General features: G+C 39.4%; 1 protein-coding gene across 1 annotated transcript in view; it reads right to left on the bottom strand.

Annotated features, from left to right (window-relative positions):
- BDP1 (B double prime 1, subunit of RNA polymerase III transcription initiation factor IIIB) overlaps window positions 1-13,209 on the bottom strand; it is a 71,263-nt gene that overhangs the window by 9,245 nt on the left and 48,809 nt on the right. Inside the window, 9 exon segments of the mRNA XM_065406560.1 lie at window positions 1,124-1,322; window positions 2,897-2,957; window positions 4,556-4,742; window positions 5,489-5,612; window positions 6,717-6,880; window positions 8,056-8,284; window positions 9,978-10,061; window positions 11,081-11,117; window positions 11,448-11,573. Of these exon segments, the coding sequence (XP_065262632.1) occupies window positions 1,124-1,322; window positions 2,897-2,957; window positions 4,556-4,742; window positions 5,489-5,612; window positions 6,717-6,880; window positions 8,056-8,284; window positions 9,978-10,061; window positions 11,081-11,117; window positions 11,448-11,573 (1,211 nt within the window).

Raw genomic sequence — 13,209 nt, forward strand, 5'->3', positions numbered from 1 at the left:
CCCCAGTCTCGGGGTGTGCTGCTGCCACCCCAGAGCCGCTTTAGGTAAGCGGCGCTGGGCCGGTGCCCGAACCCCACCTGCATCCCACCCCCCAACTCCCTGCCCTAAGCCCCCTGCCTGCACCTCGCACCCCTCCTGCACCCCAACCCCCTGGCCTGAGCTCCCTGCATCCCTGTGCACCCCAACCCCCTGCCGCACCCCACACCCCTCCTGAACCCCAACCCCCTGCCCTGAGCCCCCTCCCAGTCTGCACCCCTCCTGAAACCCCTGCCCTGAGCCCCCTCCTGCACTCTGCACCCCTCCTGTACCCCAACCCCCTTCCCTGAGCCCCCCATATACCCTGCACCCCTCCTCTGCCCCAATCCCTTGCCCTGAACCCCTTCCTGCACACCACACCCCCTCCCACACCCCACACTCCCTCCCACACCCCAGCCCCGGCCCTGCATATAATTTCCCCACCCAGATGTGGCCCTCGGCCCAAAAAGTTTGCCCACCCCTGTATTAGATCAATATAATAGGCATACTCAAACTCTTTGTTGTTTTCCTGTACTGCTGTAAGCTTAGTTTGACATCAGTTAAATATTTTTGTCTGTCTTTATTCTAGGAAAGTATTATTAATCAACAGAATGAAAAAATTAAAACAAAGAATTCTTATCATGTTCTGTCATTTTCACCGAAGTGTTCCAAAAAAGGTGAGACCTTAAAAATCTGGAAAAAGTGATTTAGCTATAGAATCCAAAGTACTTTAGAAAATATAAAGGTGCTCAGATTTATAATTTCCATTACTTTTCACCAGAAATATTCAAGTCAATATAGAACTATACTTTACAAGAGTCCCACTAAAAGAAAATTCAGATGAAACTAAATATGGTGCTGCTGGCACATGACCAAAATATTTAACAAATTAAAACATAGCAGATTTACATAACTGATTTATTGCTCACGGAATCACGATCACATTTCACTTGTTTTAGTGAGGCTGATAAATGAGCCAGGTAGTGGTTTCTCCTGCATTTCTTCTTTTAGTTAGTTCCAATGTATTTAACTTTAGAGGCTACAATAAGTTAGCCTGAGAGGCTCAGAAATAAATGCGTATTTATCTTGTAGTATATTGATCATTTACCTCTGCTCTCCCATCACATTAGCTAAGCCTGTATTCACTGGAGTGAGAAGTATGGGGGCTGGCAGCAATGGTTCCAAAGCTTGTTCTAGTGACACAGATGCGTCATGATACTCTCTCGAGTCAGCTGGAATTTCCACCAATGTTAAAATAAAAGTCTGTTCCTCCGCCTCCTCTGGATATTCATTACCACTTCCATTCACTACCAAAACATGTTGAAGACAAGAAACAGATAATTAAACACTACTATTTAATTTGTACTATTTAAATGCTAACAGTTGTGTGTTGTATCATGCCCTTCTCCACAATTAGTGTTAGGTTGTCACAGTGTTTGTTTCTCAAGCCAGAAAAGGCTGGGAGTATCGTGGAAACATGCTTGGCCTCTTCAGAGAGAGAAGGGAGGAACCTAGCATCACTTCACAGTGATCCTTCTAGCTGATTGAGAGCTGTGTTTTGTGTCTGAGGAGAGCCCCAGCCAGTACTCTTCACTCAGAAAGATGAGCACAATAATAAGCAGACGCTCTATAAGCTTGTGCTACGCTAATTAAATCAGTCAAATCATCCATTATCCACAAAGAAAAGAACCTAATACCACCACCAGTAGCTAACAATTACTCCTTTAGTGAAAGCAGCGGAAGCTTGTTATTTTGGCAGAAGTCCCAGGTTCTAGTCCCACAGACAACCTGTGATGGTACACTGCTACAGAAGGATTGGGCATCAATCCTAACATTCTACAAGTCCATATGATTTTTCCAACAGTCAAACATTAACAGATAGATAGCAGCCAATTGCCACCAGTTAGGATGAATTTAACAAGACAATTAAAGACAGGGAATTAGTTTCCAAATCTAGCAGACATCAGCATTTTCCAATTAGCTCTTCACATTGAACTATACAGTAACAAGCTATTAGCATGCTGTATGTAGTATATTTAATGTATCACTAAATTTAGAGTACCCCAAACAAAGTTTGTGAAGAATGTCTTAGAAGGAAAAGACTGAAAATTAAATCTAAATTATACAAAAAAGCTACAACTCTAATATAATGCAGAAACTCCTTGATTTTTGTTGATTTAAAAAGTACTACTCCACTCTTAATTCACTTTGCTTCTTTATCTCAGTTAATGTGTTTTGAAAGATGATTCACTATTGCAAGACCTCTGCAATAACAAGGCACAATGAGATAAGGAGCCTGGAGTCACATATGCCTTCATTTTGAAAGTGTAAATTACAACCTTAGCAGTGAGACTAATTCCTTTAAAGTAAGTGTCTCAGATTTCTAATTCAGAGATTTTTTTTTTCCTTATTCAAACTGTATTGGTTCTGAATTTTGTTTTTATTCATCTTAGTTTGTTCTATCCACTTGATATCTTCTGCTGCATTCAAATATGTAAGCTTGCTGAGGCAACATCTAAAAATGCTTCAAAACTTAAGTCTCTTCAGTGACTTGTGGCATGAATTTAAATATACAATAGCAAAAAAAAAAATCAATTATCTGCACATCACTAACACAAGCTACTTTAATATCAATTCATGAGATCAATTACATCAATGTTATCATAGAAAGTTCTTAATTTCTTGATCCATCTTTGCACGAGTACTTCTACCATACTAATTTTGTTTTCATTTTATTTTTACTTACACACACACACACACACACACACACACACGGAAAAAAAAATTATGAAAAGCAGTTCTGAGACACAGTGACTTAATATTACACCTAGCTGGGCTAGCAAGTATTGCTTTGCTATTTTAGGCCATTCATGTACTGTACCTGAAGTTTCTTTTGTGCTGGTTATGTATTGCTGTTGAAACTCCTGTGTAACTGCCTCAGTCTAGAAAAAGTATTTCAAAAGAAATATTAACAAGCCTGATGAACAACTCTAGAAAACAGAACAAAAGTTTTATGAAAAATTCTTGACTTTTGTTTTGTAAATACTTATCAAGTGTTAGAGTAACAATGCAGAGTAATTTAACCACACCCTATCCAGATTTTGTTGATTTTTTCCCCCAAACTATGCTGAGTATTTAGGATGGAAGGATATAAAGATGATGGGGACTGGAAACATTTGGATAATTTAACTATAAGCATTATTGTGTGTTCTGCTTATATGTACTTTATCTTCATTCCCTCTAGAAATGGTTTGTTTAAAAAAAAAAAAAAAGTTTACTTTTCCTACAGCACAACCCTGCAAAGCTGACTCATATAATGGATTGCTCAGCAGTGCAAAGAGCATCAATTCCCCTACCTATTACGGAAACACTCTGGAGCTTGGAGAAAAACATTGAGCTTAGTCACTCTTCCTCCTTCCCCTTCCCTTTCATGGCAGATTATGTTGCTAAAAAAATAGTATTTTATAGCACTCTTGATGGGGGAGGAGAGTTGTGAGGGCACATTCAGTCCTGCACTTGGTTCCACTTGGGTAGAGTCAGCTGAGCTCTGAACCAACTGGCAAAGGGCAAAACAAAAGAGCTGTGATAATTTAGTCCCTGCTAGCATCAAGAAGGAAGTCAAGAGCTTGGCAATTTACTGGATCTCTAAAATGCCCTTCATTAGATTGAAGTACTGTATATTCAATAACCGAAGTAAAAAGGTTTAAGAAACTAAGAATAGCTAGGTGGGTTTTGGTTTTTTCATTTGTTTGTTAATTGTTAGACAATTAATAGCATGAAAGTTCAATCTAAAAGCTTGTATGCAGTGTTGTTGAAGCCATGTTGGTCCCAGGATATTAAAGAGACAAGATGGGGGAGGGAATATCTTTATTGGACCAAATTCTGTTGGTGAGACAGACAAGCTGACCTGAAGAAAAGCTCTGTGTAAGCTTGAATGTTTGTCTCCCTCTCCAACAGAAGTTGGTCCAATAAAAGATATTACCTCACCCACCTTGTCAATCTAAAATCCTGCCAGAAAAAGGCCAATAATAATTTTTAATAAAATGAGAGAAAGTAGGTATAGAAATGCAAGTCTGATCATAATAGCATTTTGGCAAAACTAAAAGTACAATCTAAGGCTAAAGAATCAAATGTGCACAACTTAACCATGCACACACACCTCAAAGGGGAGCACAATTTGGGATATTTGTGTGGACATATCTATGGGTGCATGCAAATCCCAACACTGCATATCTATGCTATGTATGTGCACATTATGGTAGTTCAGGGCTAAATTATCCGATCAGGAAAAAGTGATTTAGGATTCATAGAATTTTTTTAGGCCAGAAGGGACCATTAGTTCATCTAAACTGACCTCCTGAATACCACAGGCCATTAAATTTCACTTAGTTACCCAGAATGGATGAAAACTTAAAAAAAATAATAATAATGTCATTGCCTTCTTTATAGTTTCTCCAAATAACTTCTCTTTTTACAGCCTCTTACAAAAACAGGCATTTCTAATACATCACATGTTTTAAAAAATACAAGTTCTTTTTACCTGTGTCAACTGAACTTCATGCAAGTTGTGTATAACAGTACCAGGCTTATTTTCAGGAAGGACACCAGTAGAACTTTGATTAGGATCATTCTCTAGCCCAGGTAGGAAAATCTCTGCTTTTGGAGATATTATAGGAGTTTTTAACTCCACTGAAGCTTCCCAAGTCTCTCTTGTCTTGTTTTCTGTCCTGAAAAATGTATACAGTTAATTTGAAACCAATTAAAGAATATGTAACATATACTGTGACATGGGGTAAATCAGACAGTCCGCAAGGCTGTTATGGCTACTGTGTGCTGAAATATTTCCTTTATGCAAAAAGTAAAACAAATCATACAAAAAACAAACACTTTATACCATAAATAGATTCCTCTATTAAGGAAAAATATTAAAAATCTCCACAGAAATCTCCTAAGGGTAAAATATTTTAGGGAATGCCTTATTTGACAAAACCTCTCCTAGCTCAGTCTCACAAGGCATCCAAAGTGAGACATTAGCTGCAAGCACAGTCGAACAGCCCACAGGTGTACGATGACCTCCATAAATTTCATCCGAAGTATCTATCAGAAAAATGGACCTAGCTGCTTTCTCAGTTCCTGGGACTCAATAGTGGCTACTCTGCCAAACATACAAATAAAAGTTTTGATTCATTAGCCTTACATAAAGGATATTCAGTACATAAAGGCCTTAAAAAAAAAAAACCTACCCAACCCCCCCCCGGCCACACTGTGGAACTAAAGTCGTGCATCCAAAACAACTGCAGACACCATTGCCAGTTTCCCACAATTTAAATGTATATTTGTATGTACATCTCCCTGTGTTATGCATCCATCTGAAATTCACATTTTTGAAAATTTAGTCCAAAACATTTAAGACACATACCAATTAGCATATGAATAAAGGATTTTTTCATATCTGTTAACTTTATCTACTTACTCAGCAAGGTCTGTGCTTCCAGATCCAAAATTCTGCAGACCTGCAGAACTGTTCTCAGCTGGTCTGACCTTCCATTCTAAATCCACTTCCTGCTCTTCTATGGTCTCTCTTAGAGCTTTCCCCTCTAAAATTTTAAAAATTAAATTAAATCATGTTCATTATTGTGTGTAATATTTTGCTACCAACAGCAAGAAGACTTACTGTTTGAATGCTTTACACTACCATGTATGCATTAGCTTATGGGACTACTTACAAAAATACTACAAAGACAAATATAGTTACACTTAAAGAAGAGATACAAGAACAGGAGACAGGTATGGAATTTAATAGTTGGACACTCTGCTGTTGAAATGTTGATGCATGCCTGTAGACATGAACAGGAAGCTGAGTTTTCAATTTGTTTTAGTTATATGGCCAGGATTTTCAGAAAAAGAGACACCTAAAAAGTTAGGCTCTTAAGTAGAGTTGGGCAAAATATTTCAGACAAATTGTTTAAAAATGCAGTTTCAATTGATCTGAAACAATTTGCAAATTTGCCATGAATGTGCCAAATAGTTTTATCCAGAAATAAAAAGTTGGCCTAGAGTCACAAAATGACTGAAGGAGGAGAAAGCCACCTTCTAACTTTTAGCCCGATGGTTATGGAACTCACCTGGGTGAAGGGAGCCCTGGGTTCAAGTCCCTGATTCAGAGCATGGATCCAAACCTATGTCTCCCACATCAGTGCCCTAACCATCAGGCTGCAGAGTTATTCTTACCCACTCTGTCTGGCCCAATGCCTATTAAGGTAGTTTTTACAACATGGAACAGCTTCAAAGGAAGAGATGGAGACAAATCCACCCCAGAATACCCTACAGCTTTGTGGTTAAGGGACCTCTCTTGGGATGGGAGAGAGTCGGGTTCAAATCCAAACTCTGAAGCTGGATTTAAATCCAGGTCTCCTCTCTCCCAGGTGAATGCCCTAACCACTGGGCTAAAAGTTATAAGGCTGCTGCCTCCTCACCTTTTAAAAATGCCTGTAAATACGTTGTTTCATTAGAACCCAAACTAATTTTTGATTCACTGAAATTTTTGGATTTGATTTGACCCACAATTTTTTTATCCAATTTTTCAGATATGCCAGCCTATCAAAAAAGGTGATTCACCCAGATCTACTCCTAATTCCATATTTAGGAGCCTAACTTTAGGCTCCTATTTTCTAAAGCTTGGAAATAAAGGAGAAGCTCACCTCTTTGAACCTGCTTGAATTGCTCCACATCGGCATTTGGACTAAGAGATTTCTGATGAACATTCCTGTTTGTTCCCAGTACTCTGCTAAGATTTGGTTTAGGCTTAGGAAGTCTGCATCTTGCAAACCTTGGTGTACTATTCACTTTGGGCACAGGGTGATCACTACAAAGAAATAGAAAAATACCATAAAATGTCACTTAACCTTTCCATTCTTTAATGTGTTTGAATTCAGTGTCAAGAAGAAATTAATACCAGCAATGAGGGCCGTAATGGTGGGGGGAGGGGGGCAGGGGAGGCAGCTGGGCCGATGAACAAGAGTAGTGATGGAGTTAGCAGGAAAATTGGGCAGGCTGGCAGGAAGAAGAGAAGCAGAAAGACCAGTTGAACTGGGAGAACTGAGTGACTGGAGTCTGAGTACAGCTGTAATCATAGTGACCAACAAGGACCAGAACAAGTAGGTTTACAGCAGCTAGGTAACTCAGAATTTTAACTCTGCAACTGAAATCTTTACAAAATGTAATATTTTGATTAAATTTAACCTTAAAGTAGAAGTAGGTCATCTAATTTTGAAGGTTTGGGGGTTGATTTTTGGAGGGGTCAATTTGGGTTAAAACAAGCAGGTGAAGTTACACATTAGCACTGTCAGGTTTTGCTTCAATGTAAAGATCTTAAACTTTTGCAGGGAACCTACGTTTGATCATTTTTGCAAGCAGCTAAAAAAATTCAAGAACTTTCTAAACAAGTTGACAGGATTACCAATTGCATTTTGAAAATAAGTTCATTGAGTTACTTCATTAACTTGAAGTTCATCTTTAAACAATATTCCACAACAGAAAGCAGGGCAAAGCCACGTGCTCTAGCTGTGGCAGAAGCCTTTTTTGCTATTAGTTATAGATGTACAGTGGCCACCTGAAAGCCTTTAAGCTGCATGACAGGACAGTGACAGGAAGCAATGAAATTTAAACCACTGGCCTTTGTCTGACCAGTGACGCAAAGTCTTCAGAAAAAAAGGCCAGATAAAATAATGGCCAGACATGTGAGGTAAGTTTTAAAATTCATTTTTTCAAGCATATCCTTATTTTAAAATGGGGATTCAGGAATTGGAAGTTGTACATTTCCATCACTCCTATTTTAACCTAAATATAAAGTCCCTATTTAAAAGGGAAGAAAAAAGGACAGGCATCCATATGAAGTGGAACTACATAACCTATGAGCCGTAATAGCTAAAACAAGACTACTTGTCAACCTAAAAGTATGGTGGCAGAAGCCTTAAAGGGGAGCCCTGTCAGAGAATAGATCACTGGGGGGGAAGATTAAAGAAAAACAGTGAAATTAACCTGCTAGGTGCAGCATCTTCCTTAAAAAAAATTTCTACACTTGCTTCTTTTCCAGAACTTTGGTCCTGTAGAATGACTTTGTTTCCATCCTCTGAGGGAACCAGTTCATTATTAGCAGGTGAAGAAAGTGACTGATTACTTGGGGCCGCATTTTGCTCTGTATTAGGCTCGTTTATGAGGCTATCAGCCATGTGCAATTCATCTTGATCAGGAAACACCTGTGTCCTTCCTTGTTTAAAAATAAAGGCATAATTAAAAAGATGCAAGTTTTATGTCTCCACATGAAGCCATTTACAGGTAGATCAACCATAGGCCTCATTTTGAATAACGGCATTCTACAGAGATACAAATTCAAATCCCGGGTAAAAGCACATCTTGATGTCTAGATTTTTTGTTGGTTAAAGTGCAGGGATTACCTCTACATATGTTAAAAGTCAACCTAATGCCAGGTTAATAAACAATGATTTAACAGTATAACTAAACAGAATGGAAAACAATTTTTCTGGTTAAAGAAGTAAGACAAAACAGATGATGGACTACTATGGACCACATAAGCCTGGCTCTTCTCCACTGGTCTGACTCATGAGACACTAGTCTCTGTGAGACCTACACAAAACATAAAAAGAATCACAATACAAAAATCTAGGGGGCTAATGCTTTTTCTGGATCTCCTCTAGCATATCTTGTCTTTTCATGTTTATTTTCTAGAGTATAAGCTCTCCAGGGTATAGAGTGACTTGATATTTATGTCTCAGCTGCACCAATCACACTTCTGAGCATAACCAGGTTTTGGGGATTCAGGGATAATGAAAATAATCTTAGTACTAGTTTAATACTTTAAAAAAACAAAAACAAACCTGTCATTAAAATGCTTTTAATAGATCAAGTTTCATCTCCCAAAAGAGACTGGATGAGGATACCAAATCTTCAACCTTTGAATCACCATTTGTTTTTTGTACAATTTTGTTTTAAAAATTAACAAAAACACTTAGATGAACAACCTGAGTGTCCTATCAAAGAAAGAACTAATACATTTTATCCATTGAAAGATCAGTTAAGAACAGTAAGAATTCAGTAAGAATTTTCCTAAAGCTTCAGCAGCCAATTGAACCTCTATGAAGAGCTGAAGGCTGAAGTGAAAATTAATTTACTTCCTCTGCCCCCTTGCTACCAGTGACGGTTACCTAGTGCTGCAACCGTTCTTTCAATATGGGTGGCAGTGGTGTTGCCATCTATACTGGCTTCTTTTTAAAAAAAAATTTTTTTTGATTCTGCTCCCCCACTCCTCCTCTGCAGTATTGCCAACTGCTGCTAACTCTAAGCAAGAGACCAAACCTGAGAACAAGTTCTGGATCTATCTCAGAAAAGGTAAGACAATAAAATGACCTAGACTTAAATTTTTAAATCATAAAATGATTCATCTGGGTGTGTGGTGGCATGAGTACTTTATTAGCCTGAGTCTGAAGTAACTGTAGTATATAGCAGTGAACATATCCACATACACACCTGCAAAATCCTTCTTAGTGGTACAAACAGAGGACAGCAGAGAAAAAAAGGTGCTGAATGCCCATTATGTACAAGAGTCATACTGCCGGTATGAAATTAGTTGATCAGGGCATGTATTCCATGTGATGAGGTACATATCAGTGTTTCACTGAAAAAGAGCTCTACGCACCTCTGGTGAGCATGTAATGCAGTTGGCAGTATTTTGGCTAGGGGCTGGACCACTTTACCTCGCTAGATAGTGAATCATGGCCCAATACATCCTCCTGTCTTTCATACTGAACACTAAGGAAGAATCCAGACCTGCTGCTATAGTGACAGGATATGAAGGAAGGGTTATTATGACCTCTACCCAAACCCCAACCCACAAGTGAACCCAAGACACACACGGAAGGATTTGGCAAATAAATAGATCATACCTTGACTGCTTATTTTTAACTGAAACATTGGATCTCCCATTGCAAGTAATGTCATGGCAGCTTCAGTGCTTCCATCATTAATCCCTGCAAAATTGTTCACATACATGTAAAATCACAAGCACAGTCATTTCCTTAGAAGTTTAACTAAAACATGATCAAAAAGCGGATGTTACTGTCTTTGCTAAATTGAAACAAAACATATTTTTTCAATTTGATTCCTCTTGGGGATTCCAGACATTAGTAGCAATACTTAACACACATAGTGATGGTCATCCATTAAACTAAAGGTGTTCTACAAACATTGAGTAAGCAGCAGTATTCCCATTTTATAGAGAGGGAAACATATGGACAGAGGAAGCAATTTGCTCAGGTCACACAGATGTTTGGGTCTAGACCCAGGTCTTATGACTCATTTCTGTGCCCTATCCACTGGATGACAGTACCTCCCTTCTTTCATCTTCCACTACTTGGTAACATAGGATACAACATTTCTGTGTTCCAAAGCCATCACACTGAAATAAGCCCATAAACTCCAGTAGGGTTTTGCCTCTTCACTGAAAATGGTTATTTACCTTTAAACAAAGCCATCTCTTAGCAAAGTTTCAAAATGCAATTCTAAAAACCAATGGATCCATTTGGGGCTTTTTGCAATGGGGAAAAAATATTTTACTGCCCTAGGAGCAGACCAGGAAGCAATTTCTGACTCAGTCATGATGTTTCCCTGTTTCCCCCATAGTATGTGCTGGCTGGCAAGTCTGCGAGAGTGATGGTGATGGTGGTTGGTACCAGAGCCATGGATTTGCCCATTTCTGTACCTTTCAGGCATTGTTTCAAGCCCCTGAAAAGGTTGCTTTTCCCCTAGCACAGCTACCAACAGCATGGGTAACCAGTGCATGGGAGTGAGTGGGCACAGGACAGCCACAATCTGGATGTAAGCCAACAGCCTTGTAACTCTTGGTTTGTCTGATGGACCTCACTGAAGAAGTAGTCAGTTAGCTCAGCTCCTCCAAAACTATGTATAAGACCTCATCAACTCACGGTTGGCTGGCTTGGTCTATGTTAAGACAGAGGGCCACCCAAAAATAAGTGTCTCTTGTATTTACCTGTGTCAGTCTCTGGATTTTCATGTGTAGTCACTTCCTTGAAGAAAAGATATAAATGATCAGTCAAATACAGCCAAAATCCCAAATAAAATTAATCTTCAATGTTACCTTCGTCCCCAATGGCCAATTCTCGACTGCAAAGTTCAGCATGAGCAATCTGCTCTGATTGAATGGGGTTGTACAGCATCAACATTGGACTGACAAAACCATCTAAAGAAAACTTGCACACTTCCTGCTCATGCCATGCCCGTCTATTATACTATACTATGCCATACTATTACTATCTTACATGTGCTCTGATGTTTAACACTATAAAAATTAAACATACTATATAACCATAAGCATATTACTAAAAAGGAATGCTTACAATTTGTGAGGCATTCAGATTTTCATCTCTCTGCATCACAGGCTGGACAACCACATTTAAATCATGAGACAGATATTCAGCAGTAGTAATGCAGGGCACATCTGGGACATTCACAGATATTTCAAGCTGAAAAAATCAAAGTTATTCCTATTTATTCAAAAAAGAAAGCTGTCTAAAACTTGCAGGAACACATAAGAAAATGGCTGTATATGCACATGATGTAATACTATTTTCTTCTAAACCAAATATTAAAATTTGTATCTAAAGTAATCTATGATTTTGGGAAAGTGTCTGGATTTAAAGTAAATTATGCCAAATCTGAAATGCTAGCTGCAAATTTGCCAGACTCTGAAAAGTCATTCCTCCAGAAAACACTTGGGTACAAATGGGCAACAAATTCTATACGATACCTGTGAATTCAAATCTCAAATAACCTAGAAAAGCTCTATGATTTTAATGTCAAATCACATCATCAGCAAATGACAAAAGGATCTGGGATGCTGGTGGAAGTATGCAATTTCTTGGTTGGGAAAAACAGCCAGAGTGAAAATGAACATTTTGCCAATAGTCTCTTTCTTGTTTCAAAATCTTTCTGAGATTATCTCAGATAAAACCCTAGCAGGAATACAAAGGATGTTAGAATGTATATGGAATAAGAAAAGATCAAGAGGAAACCCACATCCCAGGTGAGTACCAGGTTCAAGTCCCTGATCTGAATCAATTCAGACTGCCCAAAAATTCAGTGCATGGACTTGAACTCGACAACATATTAAATATGGATGTAGGAGACAGGTTCCAGACCCTGCTCTGAATTAGGCTATTCAGGGGGTGTTCTCTCTCACTAATCCTGCATCTGAGAAACTTTCCTGACAAAAAAGTTTTCCCAAAACTAATACGATTCCTCAAAAAGTTTCAGTTTTGACAAATCAGCATTTTCCAACAACAACAACAAAAAAACATTTAGTTGAAAAATTCCTAACCCGCTGGAATTTACTAGTTGACTTGAAAGGGAAAAATACTGTTATGAGCTGGATGAAACCTTGTTATGGACTGAGTTAAAACCTTTGTCAAAACTGATGTGTGCACCCACTCTTCTCTTAAGATAAGTGTTTCTTACAACTACGGGACCACACCTACAACAAGGCCTAATAGAAACAAGCACCATGTGGGCAAGGGGGGTTCCACTGGGCACTGTGTCCAGGTGGGTGGGTGAGATGGGGTGGTGGCAAGGCAGAACGCACAGAAACTGAGGGTATGTCTACACAGCCGATGTTAAAGCACTACCGCGGCAGCGCTTGAATGTGGCTGGGTAGTCACGGCTCCAGCGCTGGGAGAGACCACCCCCACGAGGGGAATAGCCACCAGCACTAGGAGCACAGCTCCCAGCACTGTAGCACTATCTACACTGCCACTTTACAGCGCTGAAACTTGCATTGCTCAGGGGTGTGTTTTTTCACACCCCTAAGCAAAGAAAGACTCAGCACTGTAAATGGCAGTGTAGACAAGGCCTGAGAACAGGCAAGAAAAGGGGCAGAGCCCCTTCCGCCCCCCCCAAGGGGGGGGTGGAGAGGGACACAGACAAGCAGCAGCCAGTAAGCACAGTGAAACTGGGAAACACTAGAGAGAGCACTTTTGGGTCTGGCGTTGGCTAAAGAGGCTTGCGGCTGTAAACTAAGGTTATGTCTATGCTACAGACCTTACAGCAGACAGCTGTACCGCTGCAGCTGCATCGGCATAAGGTCTCCTGTGTAGCTGCTCTATG

This window comes from Emys orbicularis, chromosome 6 (assembly GCF_028017835.1).
Source record: "Emys orbicularis isolate rEmyOrb1 chromosome 6, rEmyOrb1.hap1, whole genome shotgun sequence".
In the NCBI taxonomy this organism is placed as follows: Eukaryota; Metazoa; Chordata; order Testudines; family Emydidae; genus Emys; species Emys orbicularis.